The 20,221-nt window shown below is 36.5% G+C and overlaps 2 protein-coding genes across 4 annotated transcripts; one reads left to right on the forward strand and one right to left on the reverse strand.

Moving 5' to 3' along the window:
• Positions 1–1,148: 1,148 nt before the first annotated feature.
• Positions 1,149–6,534, forward strand: LOC146899517 (transmembrane protein (DUF616)). 3 transcript variants are annotated; one of them, XM_085733494.1, is made up of 8 exons: positions 1,149–1,233; positions 2,084–2,349; positions 2,480–2,593; positions 3,852–4,207; positions 4,906–5,117; positions 5,203–5,456; positions 5,556–5,734; positions 5,926–6,534. In XM_085733494.1, exons 2-8 carry the CDS (start codon positions 2,124–2,126, stop codon positions 5,995–5,997), a joined length of 1,413 nt encoding a protein of 470 aa, XP_085589620.1. In that variant the 5' UTR covers positions 1,149–1,233; positions 2,084–2,123; the 3' UTR covers positions 5,998–6,534. The 3 variants fall into 3 exon arrangements, with proteins under 3 accessions (XP_085589620.1, XP_085589622.1, XP_085589621.1); XM_085733496.1 differs by having other exon boundaries at positions 5,281–5,456; XM_085733495.1 differs by having other exon boundaries at positions 2,161–2,349.
• Positions 6,535–6,587: 53 nt separating this feature from the next.
• Positions 6,588–7,690, reverse strand: LOC146899518 (acidic endochitinase-like). Its single transcript, XM_085733497.1, has one exon. It carries the CDS (start codon positions 7,623–7,625, stop codon positions 6,732–6,734), a length of 894 nt encoding a protein of 297 aa, XP_085589623.1. The 5' UTR covers positions 7,626–7,690; the 3' UTR covers positions 6,588–6,731.
• Positions 7,691–20,221: the final 12,531 nt, after the last annotated feature.

Genomic DNA, 20,221 nt, shown 5'->3' on the forward strand with positions numbered 1-20,221 from the left:
ATTAAGATTAAGAGTTGGATTGTCCGTGATGCTATGTATTAAGTAATATAGATCAAATAGAATGACCAAATAGTGGAACACGACTGATTATAGCAAGGATGGAGAAATATACGCCTAAGGGAAATGCGATATCTGAAAGTAATATCGGCGACATAGTTTTCGTACCCTTGATTGTCTTTTCAAATCTATAAAATGATATATTTTATTTTTGTATATTATAGTCGATATGACCCGTGCGACAGCACGAGTCGATTGTCTAGTAAGTGTAAAAGGCGATTAATTAAGGCAGGGTGAAACTGAGACAGAATCATAATCAAAAGACAAACCAAACAACCAAGAGGACGAGGGTACAAATTTTGAGCACAGAATCGTAAAAAAAGAAAGGGTAAAATATGCTTTTCGTCCCTGCAATTATAGGCCATTTGAATTTTCGTCCCTGAGCTTACTAATCCTCCCATTTCGTCCATGTAAAAGTTAATCACTTGAAATTTCGTCCCTCTCCCATTTTAATCACTGCCACGTCAGCAAACTACCAAAATGGCATGATAATTGACGAAAATACCCCTGGCTTATTTTTTTCCTTAAAAAAAATTTCAAAATTTTGAAAATTCTTTTTTTAAATTAAAAAAATCTGAAAAAATAATTAAAAAATTCGGAAAAAAATATTAAAATTAAAACTGAAAAAACTGAAATTTTTCGGAGAAAAAATCGTAAAAAAAATTCGGGAAAAAGCTGGGAAAAAAATTTTTGAAGGAAAAAAACAAAAAAAATAAGCCAGGGGTATTTTCGTCAATTCACATGCCATTTTGGTAATTTGCTGACGTGGCAGTGATTAAAAGGGGAGAGGGACGAAATTTCAAGTGATTAACTTTTACAGGGACGAAATGGGAGGATTAGTAAGCTCAGGGACGAAAATTCAAATGACCTATAATTGCAGGGACGAAAAACATATTTTACCCAAAAAGAAATCACCGACGCGTCGACAGTGAGTAACTACCCAACCCACAATTAACGCTGCTTTCCACTGTCGGTGTCAGAAACCAAATCAAATAAAAAGCTCCGTAAAAGATCAACATCTGCGAAAAAAAACCAAAAATTATAAACTTTTTTTTTAATAAAGTTGGGATCGTGATATTATTATTCGATTCACCCTCATTTTTATTCTATGTTCTGCCGCTACATCACCCCATCATACACCTTCTTCATTCGGATGATTTTCAATGTTCTGCATTGGTAAGTTTTTCTTCCTTCTTTTTTTACTCATTCAATTTAACCTTTTTCTTTGTCTTTATCATTCTGTTTTTTTTTATCTAATGTGAGGGAATGAATGCTATTTTTTTATTTTTAAAATGTGATGTTTTATTTTATTTTATTTTATAATTTCAATGTATAATCCAGTGATTCTTGCGGAATGGATGAAAATTTGTGTGTATTAATGAAAAAAAATGGAATTTTTGTGATAGTTATTGCAAAAGTTTCATTTTTTAATTTGGTTTTGATATGAGTTAGTGGCATTTTGCATTGATGTTTTTAATTTCATGCCATTGTTACCTGCTTTGAAGGGCTAGAAGGATCAGGATGGTTGTTGGTTTAGAAATTTTGAGCTTCATAGATACATTGATTTTATTGTAGACCTCTCGTTGTGTTGTTAGAGGGTATTGTGTTCTAGGTGTTAAATACCAACAACATTGACATGTGACCTATGAAGCATGGACACTCTTCGAATGAGACGTGTCGGACACGTGTCCTGACACTGACACGACACCGGACACATATAATTACACTGAATTATGTGATTCCAAATTATTAGCGTTGTTGGCGTGTCGGTGTCTGTGTCGTATCTGGTGTCCGTGTCCGTATATATGCTTCATAGCATGTGACACAAGTAAAAATTTGAAAAAAATGAATTAATTGATGTAATCACATTTGAAGTGTCAGTGCTACATAGATTTGTGTTGTTGTATTGTATGAGTTTAGTATACACTGATTATGGATGGTCAACATAGGTGATTGATTGTTGTTTGTTATCATTTTTTTTGTTGAATTTTAAGCTTTTTTTTTTTTTTGTTTGCTTGTTTCGCAGATATTTTGGTCTATGTCTGAATTTTGGAATATGCTCTGGCATGGCTCTTCTGAGAAATTATGGTGAATTATTTCCAGAGAGAAGAATCATCATTGACGCAGCTTTCAATTCTTTTGGTAAAAGTGATCATGGCTCTAAAGTTTCACGTCGTGGTAGAAGGTTTGGAAGGATCATCACTAAACACCGACTTTTGCGATGGATTTTCCTCCTCCTGGCACTCTTTTCAATATTTTTAACTATTTATGGACTGAAAAAATTTGTACAAGGTGAGGACAGAGACATGGGAATTTCTTCCTGATATTTTGTAAGCTTATATACAAATACTGTCAGATATGTGTTTGAAAAATTCAACTAGCTGAATTTTCACTTGTGTTTCTTCCAATGGTTTTGTTGCAGCTAAAATTGAATCTAGATTCTCAATATCACGTGATCTTCCGGGAGAACGTAACCTACAAGAGGATAATATTTTAGACAACTTTGAAAAGCCACCTAAAAGCAAGCGTCGGAAGCGTAAGAGCCATGCTTTGCAACTTATTTATCATTATATTATGTTTTGTGAATTTAAAGTTGAACGAACGCCTATTTTATCCTATTATCATCTAGGGTTTGTTGAGGCAATGGAAAATGATAAGCTTATCATGTAGGCTTATTCTATACTACTCATTAGTGTAAATTTTATCCTAAATGGTAGCTGGGTTAGAATAAACAAGATAGAATAGTGATTTTTTTCCACCCTTATCTGTGATCCTCTGTTCTTTCTTGTTCTTTCTCTTTCCCCATGGCACCACCTATCAACCTATACTCTCCAGCCTCTACCACCACCTCTGCCTCCCGACATCCTCACCCACCTCCACCCAAGACCTCGCTCGTTGCCACCTGACATCCTACATCACCGCCGCCACCATCCGACACTTTCCTGATTCTGTTTTCCCGATACTTCACCCCCATCTTTGCCTACTAGTCGAAAGGATAATTTTGTCGTTTGCGTTCCACCTCAAATGTGCGAATATGATAACATAATACTGTTTATAAATTATCTGATGCTTATCAAATATTGGATACGATTAAAGCTTATCCGGCTCATATCCTATCTCAGTCTTTTTGAACTCTCTTGTCCTATTTATATGTATCCTATCTTTGCCACCAAATGTAGTTTCCACTTCCCTGGTTTCTTCCTAAAATGATGATTTATTGAGATATCCATTGTACGAAAAATGTTTGTGAAAGAAAGTACTGAAACATTGGATAATAGATGAGTTATTTGCATTATTTTCAAAGTCATAAATAAATGAGAAGCTATCAAACTGTTGCAACTATAAAAACAAAAAATTGGAAAAAAAATAACCATTCAGACAGTGGAGCACTTTTAGGACTGTGATAGTTATACTTCTCTTATAGTCAAGACAAAATGCAAAATACTGTGTTACATAATCACATGATGCCGACAAAACATGATTATGCATCTGTCCTTGATACTTTCCTTGACATCATAATTTTTAGCATTTTGATAATGATGTGTGCTTCTGTATATGTTGATTACTAGTATATGTTAATCGCAAGTGGTGTTTTCCAAATGAAAATGAACAAAGCTAAAACCTGAGATTTTTAACTTCATGGTTACATCACTTCTGATTCTAGAGTTTTGTTGAGTAAATCAACATTGTCTATAATCTATCCTGATTATTTGAATTTATGTTCCTAACTAAGCTGGCTCAGTATTAACTATATTCCTTGCCTCCAATAATTTCCTTAAACTCAATTCTTTCAGATTTTCCTTGTGAAGTTGGACTTCTGCAATCAGTCGATGGCCTTGTTGAACCTAAAAATTATATAAACTTCACATGGTTTTCTCTAGACTATGTTGACCGTGAAGAAAAAACAATGGAAAATGATTTATTTGAACCTCGATTTGGAGGGCATCCAACTCTAGAGGAAAGAGAAAATTCATTTTATGTGAAAAACCAGACAATTCATTGTGGTTTTGTCAAGGGGCCACCGGGATATCCAAGCACTGGATTTGATTTAGATGAAAAAGATAGAGCATACATGTCGAGCTGTAAGGTTGCAGTTTCTTCATGCATTTTTGGAAGCTCTGATTTTCTTCGGAGGCCTACAAGTAGACTGGTAACTCAGCTATTTTTTTTTTCGTTTCTGTTTTTTGCATTATCGATACAAAAAGCAAAAGTTTAAGTCAAGGCTTTGTTTGAGATTAAGATGCTGAAATGGAATCAAAAAGTCCTATTAGTTACAAATCTTCCAATTATTAGAGTCAGAAAAGTAATATGCATGTAGAAGATATTGAGTCAGATTATCTATGTTACAAGAAACTAATAAGAAAGAGGAGAATCTTGCAGAATGCAGATTTTAATCTCTCAAACAAATATTCACTTCAAAAAATTTCCATTTCAATAGATTTAGTTTTCATAAAATATATTTGTTTGCAAGTTTTACTATTAAGTTTTGATTACATATAAACGGAAGCACGGTGCACAAAGCTCCCGCATACGCAGGGTCCGGGAAGGGGTCCCACCATTTGGTGTATTGTACGAAGCCTTACCCTGATTTTTTTACACAAGAGGCTGTTTCTAGGGCTTGAACCCGTAGTCACATGACAGCAACTTTACAATATTATTACATGCTATGCTGTAGTGGATCTTCCTGTCATAAAAATGTTGTAGTGGAACTTAAATATCCACTTGGATTATGTGATTATAATACTTAATTGGAAGATTAATCATTGATGCATTACATCTTTAATTTATAAATAAAGCATATTTTAATTATATTATATATAAAATTTAATGTATGCCTCTTTGCCACAGATCAGTCAATATTCAAAGGACAATGTTTGTTTTGTTATGTTCTTGGATGATCAAACACTGTCCAAACTTTCATCAGAAGGAAACCCTCCTGATGAAAGAGGTTACATTGGCCTGTGGAAAGTAGTTGTTGTAGAAAATTTGCCGTATGAGGACATGCGAAGAACTGGCAAGGTGCCAAAATTTTTATCACACCGCCTCTTCCCAAATTCTAGGTAGGTCTAACAATTTGTTCTAGCATCCAAATTTCTTCAATTCTGTTCTCAACTTTAATATTGTTTGAAAATACTTGTTTGGCAGGTATTCAATTTGGCTTGACAGCAAGATGCGACTCAATTCTGACCCTATGCTAATTATTGAATATTTTTTGTGGCGAAGGAAGGCAGAATATGCCATTTCAAATCATTATGATCGTCACAGTGTCTGGGAGGAGGTACTTCAGAATAAGCGGTTAAATAAGTACAACCACACAGCAATTGATGAACAGTTTAACTTTTACGAGTCTGATGGCCTCCCCAAGTTTGAACCATCAAACCACAATCCTCTTCCGAGCTGTGTGTATCCTTCACTTCTTTGTTCATTATGGATTTTTGTTGGCTCTACTTGTGCATAATACGATTCCGATTCCAACTACTGAGTCTTTCATGTTGCAGATGTTCCCGAGGGTTCCTTTATAGTCAGGGCACACACACCAATGTCAAATTTATTTTCATGTCTTTGGTTCAATGAAGTTGATCGATTTACATCCCGTGATCAACTAAGCTTTGCTTATACTTATTTGAAACTCAGGAGAATGAATCCCGATAGACCATTACAGCTATATATGTTCAAGGTGAATTTTTACACCATCTCTCTCCCTCGCTCTGTGTGCGCGTGCTGTGTGTGTTAATATCATGCATATATACTATTCTTCATGTTTTATGTGATCTCCATCAAAAGGCGTATTAATCACTAATAAACTACCTTATCGCTGAATGAATATATTGGTATTTAACGAAAAATGTCCGTCTTCAATCTATGCAGGATTGTGAACGTAGAGCATTGGTGAAGCTATTCCGGCACAGGGCAGTTCCATCTCCGCCAGGGACTGCTTAAACAGTTCCAAGCTCCTGACTTGACATAACATGATACGTGGAGGGATGTACAGGGAAGGGAGAGGTAATCCTTATTTGACATCACTTCTGGCTTGACTAGCTGGTCCAAAGAGAGACAAACACAACTGTAGCAAAGGCGGTTTCCGGATCTTGTGTCTTTGGTTAAAATGTAATTGCCTGTGCAATATTGTCACGAAGAATTTAACTCTGTTATGGGGTTCAATGGAAGACCTTGTGAGCGAAGGGCAAGTTGATCAATGTTTTAGTTTGTTCAGCTTCCTCGTTTTTTGCGTTAAGTATGGAGGAGAATATGATTTTGATAACATGTGAGGTTAGTTTACCTTTCCTATTCACGTAAGATGTAACAGGTCCTCCATTCGCTCAGTCAAAAGTAGAGGTTATTGGTTAGTGGCTTAGTGCTGTAAGTTTTTGGTCAATGAGGAATTTTCCTTTTGTAACTTGTCCCCTATCAAAGAAATTAACTACTTTGATTCATAGCAATTGAATTGGAAAATATTAATGACATATTTTTTTATAATTATTATTGTTTGAGTTTCCAGTCCTTCAAAATAGTTGTTAAAATCGTGTAGATGACCAGAACTTGGTTCAACATTAGAATTCATTTTAACAAAACATCTTCATATTATATAGACATAGATATTTGAACATACACCAACCAGGACACAAATAAATATCACGTATTACATATACATAACTACCACATAAATTTAGATTTCACACATGGCTCTTGATGGAGGAGCTATAACCACTCTGAACATCATCATACCTAGACCACAACATAACACCACCATATTTGGAAGAACCTTTAATAACTGGAAGTACAGTAGAAGTAAGATCATCTGCAGAAATAAAGCCACTTCCTGCAGCCGTTGGAGAAGCAGGTAACCCCAAGAATATCTTGTTTGCAGGGATACCTGATGTCCACTGCTTCCACGCATCTTCGAAGTTCGTAAATGCATCAGGGTTGTATTGACAAGGAGGGTTGATGTAGAATTGTACCCAAACATAATCAAAAAGTCCTGTTGTAAGTGCATTTCCTATCCAAGCATCAGGAAATGGACATTGAGGAGCTGCAGTTATGTAAACTTTCTTGTTGTACCCTTTAAGGTACCTGGCCAGATCACCCCAATGTTGGCTTGATCCTCCTTCAATATCAAAATCAATGCCATCAAGAACAGCAGGACCAAGAGGGCGAGACGAAGATTTTCCACCCAAGAAGTTATTCCAAAGGTAAGTTGCTACACTGTTTGCATCTTTTGTGGATGCAATTGAGTAGCTTCCAGCACCTCCTCCTATTGACAACAATACTTTGATGCCTTTGGATTGACATGACTTGATGTCTGAGCTTAAGCCAGTGCATCCATTACTGTATGGATCACAATGGCCAGCTAGATTAATCATTGGAGTTTGGCCGTCTCCGAAAGTCGGTAAGAAGGCTATGATCACATATTCATAGTTGCCTGTGGCACAAGCCTCAGCTAACGTGCCCTCGTTTCCGTTCTGGCCCCAGTAGATTGCAATTTTGCCTGCATTAGAACCATTCGCTAGTGCTAACACGAGTAAAGAGAAAAATGTGAATGAGATTGTCGATTTCAATGCCATTTTCATTTGTTGTTGCCTATATCTATCGAATGTTCACAAGATATTTGTGTTGATCAATTTATGTTGCAAATCATAGTAGTGGGAGTGGCTTTTATAAGGGTGACATTACCAAGTATGTTACAAAAATGTGGTCCTTTTGATCATAAGAGCGTTGCTTGGCAGTTACTTTGGCAGGGGTTCCATGTTTTAAACGCAGTCATTGATTCTGACCATTTTGTCATCCCTCTCTTTTTTTGGCATTATGCTTTTGTTAATTTTTTCAGTTACAGAAAACAGAAAAGTAGTCACAGCCATTCAATTATTTTATTGTTTTTTTTTTTTTGAATAATTACTTTATTGTTTAAAAGTTCATATCAGAGTGTAAGCAATTTTTTTTTTACCAAAGTTTATGCAATACTCTCTGTTCTTAAATATAAGATCTCTTTTTTTTTTTTTTTCTCGCTCAAACTTTTTACTATAAAACCATTTTTAAATTTTCAAACTTGTTATTTTGTTTTACTAGTATACCCATAATTATATCAACAAAAATTGTTAACAGATTTAATATTGTTATCAACTTTTTTAATTCTCGTGGTTTATGTCAACAAACTCTTATATCTATACTATATATAAAGAAAACTACACCTTTCAGCACTTTTGCGTTGGATTTTTTCTTTTAAAAAATGCCCTTGATTTTTAATACAAACACTAACAAATAGATAAGAATAAATTTAAATATTTAAATATTAAAATAGAAGTGTAACAAACACAAATGTCCAGTTTTTTCCTTTATCATTTAAAAAGTGTAACAAACTATATGATTGTATCTATACTTATTTTTTCATTATCCCAATTATACCCTTAAACAACAACTTTTTTTATGATAGAGATTGTTGTTCGTGTCATTAAAAAAAAACATTTAGATTATATATTTTTTGTTATATTGTTGTTTCATTGAAATAGAAAATCATAGTTAGTTTGATTTGCTGTACTTTGAAAACAAAAAACATTTATATTTTTACTTTTAATCTAAATTAAAATTTCATAAAAAAACAGCGTTCATAATTTTCAAACGTTAACGCAATAAAAAAGAGCGGAAAGACGGACACGGAGTGTTCATTTATGAATCTTATGACACTCATAGCACACAATCTCTCCGCTCTTAGTAGTTCTACAAACGGGCATCCATATCTCGTCTACCTTACTAAGGTTCTTAAGAGAATCGTTCTATCTAGGTTTATTTCCCGAAGACGCTTGTTTCCTTAATTACTAACCAGTTACATTTTAGGTTCAACAGAGTTACTACTCAGTCCTAGTAATGTCACCTCCTAAGTACTTACTACCAGGTAGAGCTGTCAAAACGGGCTGCCCGGCCCGCGTCGGGCCTGTCCATGACGGGCTCGGGCTTTGACGGGCCGGGCCAAAAAGGCCCGGAAGATAATCGGGCTCAAAAATATTTGTCCAAGCCCGGCCCTTTACGGGCAACGGGCTTTCGGGCCAGCCGGTTACTTAAATCGTTTAATTAAAAAATTACACTAAAAAATACAAATCAATGCTAAACTTTCCCAATTTACCAATGTTAATTTGTCAGGTGCCAAATATTACATATTAAAGTAGACATTGTCAGCAAATTACATTCAAATCCACAATAATACAATCAAAAGTGCAACATAAAGTTTAAAACAGGCAGAAGCTAAAAAACTGCTATAAAGTGCAACATAAATTGTCTCCAGAAGCTGCTAAAAAACAGGCAGAAGCTAAACACACCAGAACACAGCAAAAGCTGCTAAACACACCAGAACACAGCAGAAGGCAGAAGCTGCTAAACACACCAGAAGGCACCAGCCGCACCTCACAGTCACACAACAGACCACAATTGACAGAAACAAAACAGCACCGCAACAGGCTTCTAAAAGTGGAACAAAATATATGAATTTACACAACATACCATCAAAATTCATAACAGGGAGCTAATGGCTTGTTCCTTCTTGTGAAAAATCCATATTTTCTTGTATGATGACTTCCTCCTTATCTTCTTCTTCATCACTATCACTATCATATTCTACAAAAAAAAAATGGTAGTATATCATAACTTGTAATATAAATAATTATTTAATTGCAAATAGTTATTCTTGAATTAAAACCATACCATCAAAACCATGCAGCCAACTACGTGCACACATGAGAGCCTGAACTATTTCATCTTTCAAAGAGCTTCTATATTTGTTCAAAACTCGAGCACCAATGCTAAAAGCGGATTCAGAGGCCACAGTTGTTATTGGAATGCTTAGTACATCACAAGCCATCTTTGCAAGATCAAGGCATCTACGACTTCTCTCCTTCCAATAAGCTAATATATCAAAACCAATTGATGGTGGAAGTCTTTGCTCGGATAAATAAATATCAAGTTCAGATGTTCCCGCAACCGTAACCGCTTGGCTTTCATGCTCTTCAAACTCTTACCAAATAAAAAAGCAATTGAGTTAAGAATCGTGTAAATTGACAAATAAAAATGCAAATGAATTAAGAACATTGTAAATTGAAAAAATGAAACTAAACACAACTTACATCGCATACATACAATGACTTTGTCATCTTTGCCTTGCCTCCTCTAAATGAAGATTGTGCTTGATTTGAATGTCTTGCATCAGAATCGGAATGACTGCCATTTTTAACATACTCGCCATACAACCTGGTCAAATTATCCCTCACAACTTTCACCTTCTCTTCAACGTGCAATGGATCAGTTTGTTTATACGCAAATGACAAGAAATTGAGCTTCTTTGTTGGATCTAGTGCAGCCCCAAATTTCAACACCATGCTATAATCACTCCAATACTTGTCATATTTGTCTTTCATTTTTGTGGCCATTTTCTGGATCACAACATCTTCACTTGCCATAGTTGAACTCAAAAGAGCCTCTATCTTCCATATTTCTCTTACATACAAATTTGATGTAGGGTAGGAAGAACCAGATATTAAGTTTGTAATATTGTAGAATGGCCTCAAAAAGTCACACATTACTTCAGCTCTATCCCACTCAACACTACTTGGATAGAACTTGTAATTTGGATCACACAAACTTAAGCTATAAAATGCCCGTTGATAATTAAGAGCACTCTCAAGCATTATAAATGTTGAGTTCCATCGAGTTGGTGTATCCGTCCTCAATCCAATTGATGTATCAATCCCTTCAACATTGTTAACACAATTAAGAAATTGAATTGTTCTACTTTCTGATGCCCTCACATAATTAACACTTTGCCTAATTTTTTGCAATGCATCACTTGCTAACTTCAATCCATCTTGAACAATGAGGTTCAAGATGTGAGCGCAGCATCTGATATGAAAGAACTCTCCCTTAAGCAACAAACTATTTGACAGTCCTAAGTGTTCTTTCAAATAGTTTTGCATGTTATCATTTGCAGAAGCATTATCCAAAGTGAGAGAAAAAACTTTTTTATCTATGCCCCATTCTCGTAAAAGTTCCATAACCTTCAATGCTAGTTGGGATCCCAAATGTGGGGGTTTTAAATGAGAAAATGCAAGAATCTTACTATTCAACTTCCAATTCACATCAACAAAGTGAGCAGTTAAAGAAATGTAGCCATTATTTGTGCAGGAAGTCCAACAATCAGAAGTGAGACATACTCTCCCAGGAATTTGGGCCAATTGCGACTTTAACTTTTCTTTCTCAACCTTGTAAATTTCCATTACATCAGCTTTAATGGTATTTCTAGAAATCCACTTACATTCCTCGTTCATAAACTTCTGATATTTTCTGAAGACCTTCCACTCAACTATATTAAATGGTGCACCATGTGTAATTATCATTTCGGCTATAATTTCACGATTAGCCTTCTGATCAAACTTTTTTCTTTTCAGTTTTCCTTCAACATCAATGTGTTGGAACAAAATGTGTTTAACAATGAACCTTAAAGAGTTTTGATGATAACAAGGTATTAAAAATTGTAAATTGGACTAGCTAATATTTGTTCAAGTGTACAGGACCATAATTAAAAAGTTACATCATCATTGGTTCTGAATGAGCAAATAAAGAGCAAAGGAAACAACATAATTGAAGCTTGGACGCTCCTGAAGGCAACGTGCTCCTGAAGTTAAGTCGCTTCTGAAGTAAGAATAGTGCTCCTGAAGACAAGAGGTCCAGAAGTCATATCATCAGAAGCTGCATCATCAGAAGCTGCAGAAGTCATATCATCAGAAGCTGCATCATCAGAAGCTGCCTCATCAGAAGCTATTTCACTAGAAGCTGAATATCAACTGGATTTGCAAAGATTCAAGAATTGAAGAATTATCACTGCAAAAGCTGTCTATTGGATTCGAAAATGCTACAAAGGATTAGTGGAATTTTGCAACGGTCATTTCAAAGGTGTTTGAAGGCATGTGCTTGCAATTTGGACGAAAGCGTTGACATTTGTACGAATTGTACAACCACGTTCTCCACTACTCTGTTTTGTGTCCACGCTACAAGACAAGAAAACAGCTCCAGAATACGGCTTCGCCTGCATAGATGTTCCTTTAGATAAGGAATGGATTTCAAATTAGTTCTTCATAGGACAACAACCAAATCAGGCAAAAGATCAAAGGTGAAAGATCAAGCTTCAGCAACGACTCTTTGGGTGCTGACAATTTCACAACGTCTCTTTCACACCTCTATATAAAGGAGTGAAGACCTAGAGATTTTGTAATGCTGAACAACAGACTCTCAATACTTTTACTAGTGCCAAATCTCTGCTGAAATTGTTCTGCATTCACTTAGAATTTCTGTGTCTCAAAGTCATATCTTAGAAATTCTTAAGTCCATTGAGTCTGTATCTGATTTGTATTGTGAGCACCTCTGATTGTATATCAAGTGGTCAACCTTAAACAATTTTCTGTGTAATTTTGTTTAGTTAGGAAGTCTCTTGCAGTTGTGCTTGAGCAGGAAGTCTCTTGATTGTGTTCTTGAGCAAAGGAAGTCTCTAGCTTGTGTGCTTGAGCAAAGGAAGTCTCTTGCTTGTGTGCTTGAGCAATTGTAATCAGATATTACTCTTAGTGAAATCTCCTTGGAAGTGCAAGGGGGACTGGACTACTTCCGGATTGTGGAAGGAACCAGTATAATTGCTTTGTGTCGTTCTTCTTCTCTCTCTCTGTTTTATTCCGCTGCATTTAGATTCTGATTATCACTTCAGAAGCTGTCTCACTTAGCTTCTGATCAGTGTGTTCAGTTTTTAGGAGAAACGAAGAATTTTTCAAAACACAATTCAACCCCCCCTTCTTGTGTTTTTCTCACCTTCAATTGGTATCTAGAGCCTTGGTCTGTTGTGTAACACTTAACCGTGCAACAGTCAAAGATCTGAGAAAAACATGTCTACTCCTCCTCCTCCTGCTGGTTCTAGTGATACTAGTTATAAACATGTCTCACATGATTATAGTGATAGTAAGAAATCCAGTGTTGGAAAGATTCCAAAATTCAATGGAGATGCTGAAGAATTCTCTTGGTGGAAGAGAAACTTTTACAGTTACATCATGAGCCTAGATGAAGAATTATGGGATATTCTGGAAGATGGTGTTGGTGATTTAGTCCTTGATGAAGAAGGAGCTGCTGTGGATAGAAAGAAACATACTCCAGAACTGAGGACACTCTACAAGAAGCATCATATTATCAGAGGAGCCCTTGTCACTGCCATACCCAAAGCAAAATACATGAAGATGAGTGACAAATCCACTGCTAAAGCTATGTTTGCTTCTCTCTGTTCAAATTATGAAGGGAGCAAGAAGGTCAAAGAAGCAAAGGCTCTCCTGCTTGTACATCAGTATGAGTTATTCAAGATGAATGATGATGAAACTATTGAGGAGATGTACTCAAGGTTTCAAACCTTAGTTTCTGGGCTACAGATTCTAAAGAAGAGCTATGTTGCTTCTGATCATGTAAGCAAGATACTCAGAAGCTTACCTGCCAGATGGAGACCAAAGGTGACTGCCATTGAGGAAGCTAAAGATTTAAACACTTTAAGTGTTGAAGATCTTGTTAGTTCTCTCAAAGTTCATGAGTTAAGTCTTAATGAACATGAGTCTACTAAGAAGAGTAAATCAATAGCTCTTCCATCCAAAGGCAAGTCATCAAAAGCTCTCAAAGTGGTTGAACCTGAAGAGGAAGAACAGTCAAGTTCAGATTCTGAACCAGATGCTGCTGAAATGGCCATGCTCTCAAACAGACTTCAATATCTGGCCAAGAAGAACAGAAAGTTTCTCTCCAGAAGGGGTAACTCCGGAAGCTCAAAGAAAGAAGATCAGAAGGGATGCTTCAACTGTAAGAAGCCGGGACACTTCATTGCTGAATGCCCTGATCTTCAAAGAGAAAAGTCAAAGGACAAGTCAAAGAGGTCTACATTCAAACCAAGCAAATTCAAGAAGCAGATTAAGCAGAGTTTAATGGCAACCTGGGATGATTTGGGTAGTGAATCTGGATCTGATAAAGAGGAAGCTGATGAAGATGCAAAGTTTGCTGTTGGGTTGGTAGCAACAGCAACTTCAGAAGCTGGATCAGATTCAGACTCAGAAGATGAAAACGAGGTATATTCCAAAATTCCCAGAGATGAACTTGTTGAGTCACTTAAAGAACTTCTTACACATTTTGAAGTAAGAACCAATGAGTTGAAGGATTTAAAAGAAAAATATGCTGAGTTGGTACAACAGCAAAAATCAACTCTATTGGATCTGAAAGCTTCTGAACAAGGACTTAGGGGCTTTGACTTCATGTGTAAAACATATGAAAATCAGCTCAGGTTCTTATGTCAGAAGCTACAAGAAAAGTGTAATGAAAAACCTTTAAGTAACCATGAAATTGCTCTTGAAGATTTTATTATATCTGGCATTGACAGAAGCAGAGTAGCTTCTATGATTTATAGCATTTACAAGAACAATGGCAGAGGAATTGGTTTTCCAGAAGTGAAACTTGAGAAAACCAATCTAAAATCTTGTTGTGAATGCATCAAGGAAGGTCTGAAAACCTTCTTTGTACCAGAAGGGGCTGAGTTGGAAACTGTTGTTCAATCAGAACCTGAAGCTTCTAGTTCTAAGGCTAAGATTACTTCAAAGCCAAAGAACTCTAAGTCAAAGGCTATGATCAAATCTGATTCCAAGACTTCAAAGGTTAGGATCCTGAAAAGATCAGAACCTATTCCTCAGAGTCTGGTGAAACCAAAATCTGGGGTTCTAAAGTCTAAGTTTCAGAAGAAGACAGTTACTGCTTCTGAAGTACCAAAACCTAAGGTGATGGTTAATCAGAAGCAACCCAACTCACAGCACAAGGTACAAGAAGTGAAGAGTAAAGCCTTAAGTACTAACCTTCCAGGACACATAGAACAATGGGTACCTAAATCTAAAAATGTCAATGATGCAGGTATGTCTAAGAGCAGTGCCAAAGCAAAGATCATGGTACCTAGACAGCGATTGCTCAAGACACATGACAGGAGACAAGTCCATGTTCCTCAGCCTAACAATGAAAGAGGGAGGAAATGTGAAATTTGGAGGCAACCAGTCAGGCAAGATCATAGGTACAAGAACTATTGGTAATTCCTCTACCTCAATTAATAATGTATGGTTGGTAGATGGTCTTGAACATAACCTTTTGAGCATTAGTCAATTTTGTGATAATGGTTATGATGTGCTTTTTGAAAAACCCAACTGTACAGTAATCAACAAGGAAGACAAATGCATTGTGTTCAAAGGAAAGAGAGTTGACAATGTCTATAAAATCAATTTTTCTGAACTGGCTGATCAGAAGGTGTTTTGCCTACTATCAGTGAATGATAAGAAATGGATGTGGCACAGAAGGTTGGGACATGCTAACTGGAGGTTAATCTCTAAGCTTAGTAAGTTACAACTTGTGAAAGGGCTACCAGACATTGACTATCATTCAGATGCACTCTGTGGTGCATGTCAGAGAGGGAAAATTGTGAAATCATCTTTTAAAACCAAAGACATCGTTTCAACCTCAAGACCTTTAGAATTACTCCATATTGATTTATTTGGACCAGTGAGTACTGCATCCTTATATGGAAGTAAATATGGATTAGTCATTGTTGATGATTACAGCAGATGGACTTGGGTGAAATTCATAAAGAGTAAAGATGTTGCGTGTGATGTATTCAGTAGCTTCTGCACTCAAATTCAATCTGAAAAAGAATCAAAAATTTTGAAAGTCAGAAGTGATCATGGTGGAGAATTTGAAAATGAGCCATTTGAAGCTTTTTGTGAAAAACATGGAATTTTCCATGAATTCTCTTCTCCTAGAACACCACAACAAAATAGGGTTGTAGAGAGAAAGAATAGAACTTTACAAGAAATGGCCAGAACCATGATTCATGAAAACAATTTACCAAAACATTTTTGGGCAGAAGCAGTGAATACGGCATGCTATGTTCAAAACAGGATCTATATCAGACCTATTTTGGAGAAAACAGCATATGAACTCTTTAAAGGAAGAAAACCCAATATCTCTTACTTTCATCAATTTGGATGTACATGTTACATTCTGAACAACAAGCTCTACCTAAAGAAATTTGATGCCAAGGCCCAAAGAGGAATCTTTTTAGGTTACTCTGAAAGGTCAAAGGCATACAGAGTGTATAATTCAGAAACACTCTGTGTTGAAGAATCTATGCACGTTAAATTTGATGACAAGGAGCTTGAAGATAAAACTTCAAAGCAAGATGAAAGTTTTGCAGAGATACAGGTTCCTGAAGTTACTCCAGAACCTGATCAGATAGCTGAATCTGAAGATAGTCCAGAAGCTGAACCCACATCAGAAGCGCAGGATGAAGCTGCTTCTGATGAAGCACAAGATGGCTCACATCAAGAAGATCCTCCCAGAAACACATTTTCAAACACAAGTCTTCACATCCTGAGGAGCTAATCATTGGAAACAAAGATAGTCCAAGAAGGACAAGATCACATTTCAGACAAGTAGAGTCAATGATTGGACAAATCTCAATGATTGAACCTACAACAGTTGATGAAGCACTTTCAGATGATGGATGGATCCTAGCTATGCAAGAAGAGTTGAATCAATTTCAAAGAAATGATGTGTGGGATCTGGTACCCAAACCTCAGCACAAGAACATTGTAGGAACAAAATGGGTATTCAGAAACAAGCTGAATGAGCAAGGTGAAGTAACAAGAAACAAAGCCAGACTTGTTGCACAAGGGTATAGTCAACAAGAAAGCATTGATTACACTGAAACGTTTGCTCCAGTTGCAAGATTGGAAGCAATCAGGTTACTTCTTTCCTATGCAGTTAATCATGGCATAATATTATATCAAATGGATGTCAAGAGTGCATTTCTAAATGGTGTCATAGAAGAAGAAGTGTATGTCAAGCAACCTCCTGGATTTGAGGATATTAAATATCCTGACCATGTTTTTAAACTGAAGAAATCACTATATGGCTTGAAACAAGCTCCCAGAGCTTGGTATGATAGACTAAGTAATTTCTTAATCAAGAATGATTTTAAAAGAGGACAGGTTGATACTACACTCTTCAGAAGGACCCTTGGGAAAGATATTCTTGTTGTGCAAATATATGTTGATGATATAATATTTGGTTCTACTAATGCATCTCTTTGCAAGGAATTTTCTGAGTTAATGCAGGATGAATTTGAAATGAGCATGATAGGAGAGCTGAAGTTCTTCCTTGGCATTCAAATCAATCAATGCAAAGATGGAGTCTACGTTCATCAGTCTAAGTATACAAAGGAGCTTCTGAAGAAATTCAAACTTGAAGATTGTAAAGTGATGAACACTCCAATGCACCCTACTTGCACCTTAAGCAAAGAAGATGAAGGAGCTAAAGTAGATCAGAAGCTGTATAGAGGTATGATTGGTTCTTTGTTATACCTCACTGCATCTAGGCCAGATATTTTATTCAGTGTATGCTTGTGTGCAAGATTCCAATCAGATCCTAGAGAATCTCATATGACTGCTGTCAAGAGAATCTTCAGGTATTTGAAAGGAACAACCAATCTTGGACTCCTTTATAGGAAATCCTTAGATTATAAGCTAATTGGATTCTGTGATGCTGATTATGCTGGTGATAGGATTGAAAGAAAGTCAACCAGTGGCAATTGTCAATTTCTGGGTGATAATCTTATATCCTGGGCTAGCAAAAGACAAACAACTATTGCTATGTCTACAGCTGAAGCAGAATACATTTCGGCTGCAAGTTGTTGTACACAACTACTTTGGATGAAACATCAGTTGGAAGATTATCAGATAACTGCTAACAGTATTCCCATTTATTGTGATAATACTGCTGCTATTTGTTTGTCTAAAAATCCAATTTTGCATTCAAGAGCTAAGCACATTGAAATCAAACATCATTTTATCAGAGATTATGTTCAAAAAGGAATTTTAGATATACAATTCATTGATACTGAAAATCAATGGGCTGATATATTTACTAAGCCTTTAACTGTTGAAAGATTTGATTTTATAAAGAAAAATTTGAACATGCACTACGTGTCTGATTAGATGTTTGCTTGCTCCTGAATAGGATTTTAGGTTCTGAAGTTAGTTCAGAAGCAGTAGTCCATCAGAAGCTCTTTATTGAGGTTCTGAGGAAAACTCGCTTCTGATGATGACGTCAGCATCTGAAGTCCAGAAGCTGGATTTATTGCTTCTGAATAGTTGAATTAGTGGAAACGTTGGGAGTTACCTTTTAAAAGTAACTTCTGGCCCACTAACTTGGTAGTTACTCTGTGAACTTCTGACGCGGCCTGTATGTATTGGTGTATAACTAAAAGGGCAATGATGATTTAATAGCTTTGAAAGTACTTTTCACGCGCCCCCAATTTTGTCATTAATGTTATGTTTGTTTGTCTCTTTTGAATTGCAATCGTTTTACTTTTAACACTTTGTCAATTCACACACTACTCACTCACAACAAACACATTTGCTCTCAAACCTCTTGCGAAGTAAGTGCATTCTCTCAACCTTAGAACCCTAAAATCTTCATCTTCTTCAAATCTTCGTCAATCATCAAATGGCATCATCAAGCTCAAAAGTTTCAGAATCTACATCAAACATGCAAAGCGCACCGGAATCTGGGTCAGTCTACAAAGAAAAGACTATGGATATTCCATGGAAATCCTTAATAGTTCAAGTAGAGTCACCGGTGGACTTTGCTTCACTCAAGAAGTACGAAGTGAAAATGGAAGGATTGATAGAAACTCAGAAGCTGTCTGAGTATTTCAAGATGCTAAATGGGCCAACGTATGTGAACTTGGTCAAGGACTTTTGGTTAAGAGCTGAAGTGTACAATGAAAAGCCTGCAAAAGTCGTAAGCAGACAAGCTGGGTCAAAGAAAGGGAAAATGACCATGGATATGAATCCTACATCATTTGATAGCTTAGAAATAAGGTCTGAAGTGATGGGCATTCCTATAACCATCACTGAAGACGTTATAGCTAAAGCTTGTAGAATGAATGCAGAGGGAAGATTCCAAGAAATAGTCAAGAAGGAAGATGTCCTACTACAAGGTTACTACAACACTCTTCTGGGTGGGAAGAAAGATGCCAAGCCTTCTGAAATGGAGATTCACAACAGGATGTTGGTGAAATTCAGTAATGATTGCTTCTTTCAAAGAGCAGGAGGGTCTGATCAACCTAACAACCAACAGAAGCTAGCAATTTACTTCATGGCTATTCTGGAAAAGATAAACTTCCCAAGATATGTAATGGATCATCTCTGCTGGGCTATAAATGAAAGCACTATCAGAGGAAGGAAGCAAGTGCCTTATGGAAGATTATTGTCTGAGATCTTTCATCAAGGAAGAGTGCTGGATTTCTTGAGAAATACAAGGAGTGCTTCTGATAATTGCTTCGAAGTGTCTACTGCTGAAAGGACTATCAGTAGCAGGAGCTTATTCTCTATGAAGTTTATCAAGAAGGCTCCTGAAGATGAAAAGTGGTTGGAGATGACCACAGAAGAAACTGAGATTATCAGGAACTTTCCTTCAATCTTTGAGGAAAGTAATCCTGAAATCTTGGCTAAATCAGTAGCTGAGTATGTCTTGGAAGAAGATGCAAGCACTCAGGAGGAAGCTGTTCCTGCTAAAGTGAAGAAGGTTAAGAGTGCTACTGCATCAGAAGCAGCTACTGATAATGGCAAGCAAAAGAAGGATGTTAAAAGAAAGAGGGGGAAAGCTGAAACAGTTTATCACAAGGAAAAACTGGATGAAGCTTTGGATGTAATAGAAAAAGAGGAAGCTGAGCCCAAGCTGAAGAAGAAAAAGACACCTGTTGATATAAAAAGCTCTATGGTTGAGCTGACTCCTGCCAAGGCCAGAATGGCTAAGGAAATTGCTGCTTTTAAGTTAGCAGATTTACAGGAGAAGAAGAGAATTAGGGCTGCTTCTATTCCCGAGAAAAGAAGTAAGGGCAGATCAAAGTCCATCATCACAGAAGAGCATCTGAACAAAGCTTTTGATGGGATAAAGGGAAATGAGCATAAGGAGAAGGCATCTGAACTAACCTTCACTCCAATGGTTGTAGTGACTTCTGATATGGAGAAAGAAGCTGATGAGCAAGCTGTTCAGATGCTAGCTGAGATAAAAAGGAAAG

This window comes from Medicago sativa, chromosome 8 (genome assembly GCF_051527215.1).
Source record: "Medicago sativa cultivar Bolivia chromosome 8, Bolivia_mono, whole genome shotgun sequence".
Classification (NCBI taxonomy): Eukaryota; Viridiplantae; Streptophyta; class Magnoliopsida; order Fabales; family Fabaceae; genus Medicago; species Medicago sativa.

Coding starts and splice junctions, on each gene's coding strand:
- LOC146899517 (XM_085733494.1), top strand. CDS start 2,124: ATGGCTCTTCTGAGAAATTATGGTGAATTATTTCCAGAGAGAAGAATC. Junction 2,350..2,479: donor ACTGAAAAAATTTGTACAAG/GTGAGGACAGAG, acceptor GTTTTGTTGCAG/CTAAAATTGAATCTAGATTC. Junction 2,594..3,851: donor TAAAAGCAAGCGTCGGAAGC/GTAAGAGCCATG, acceptor CAATTCTTTCAG/ATTTTCCTTGTGAAGTTGGA.
- LOC146899518 (XM_085733497.1), bottom strand. CDS start 7,625: ATGAAAATGGCATTGAAATCGACAATCTCATTCACATTTTTCTCTTTA.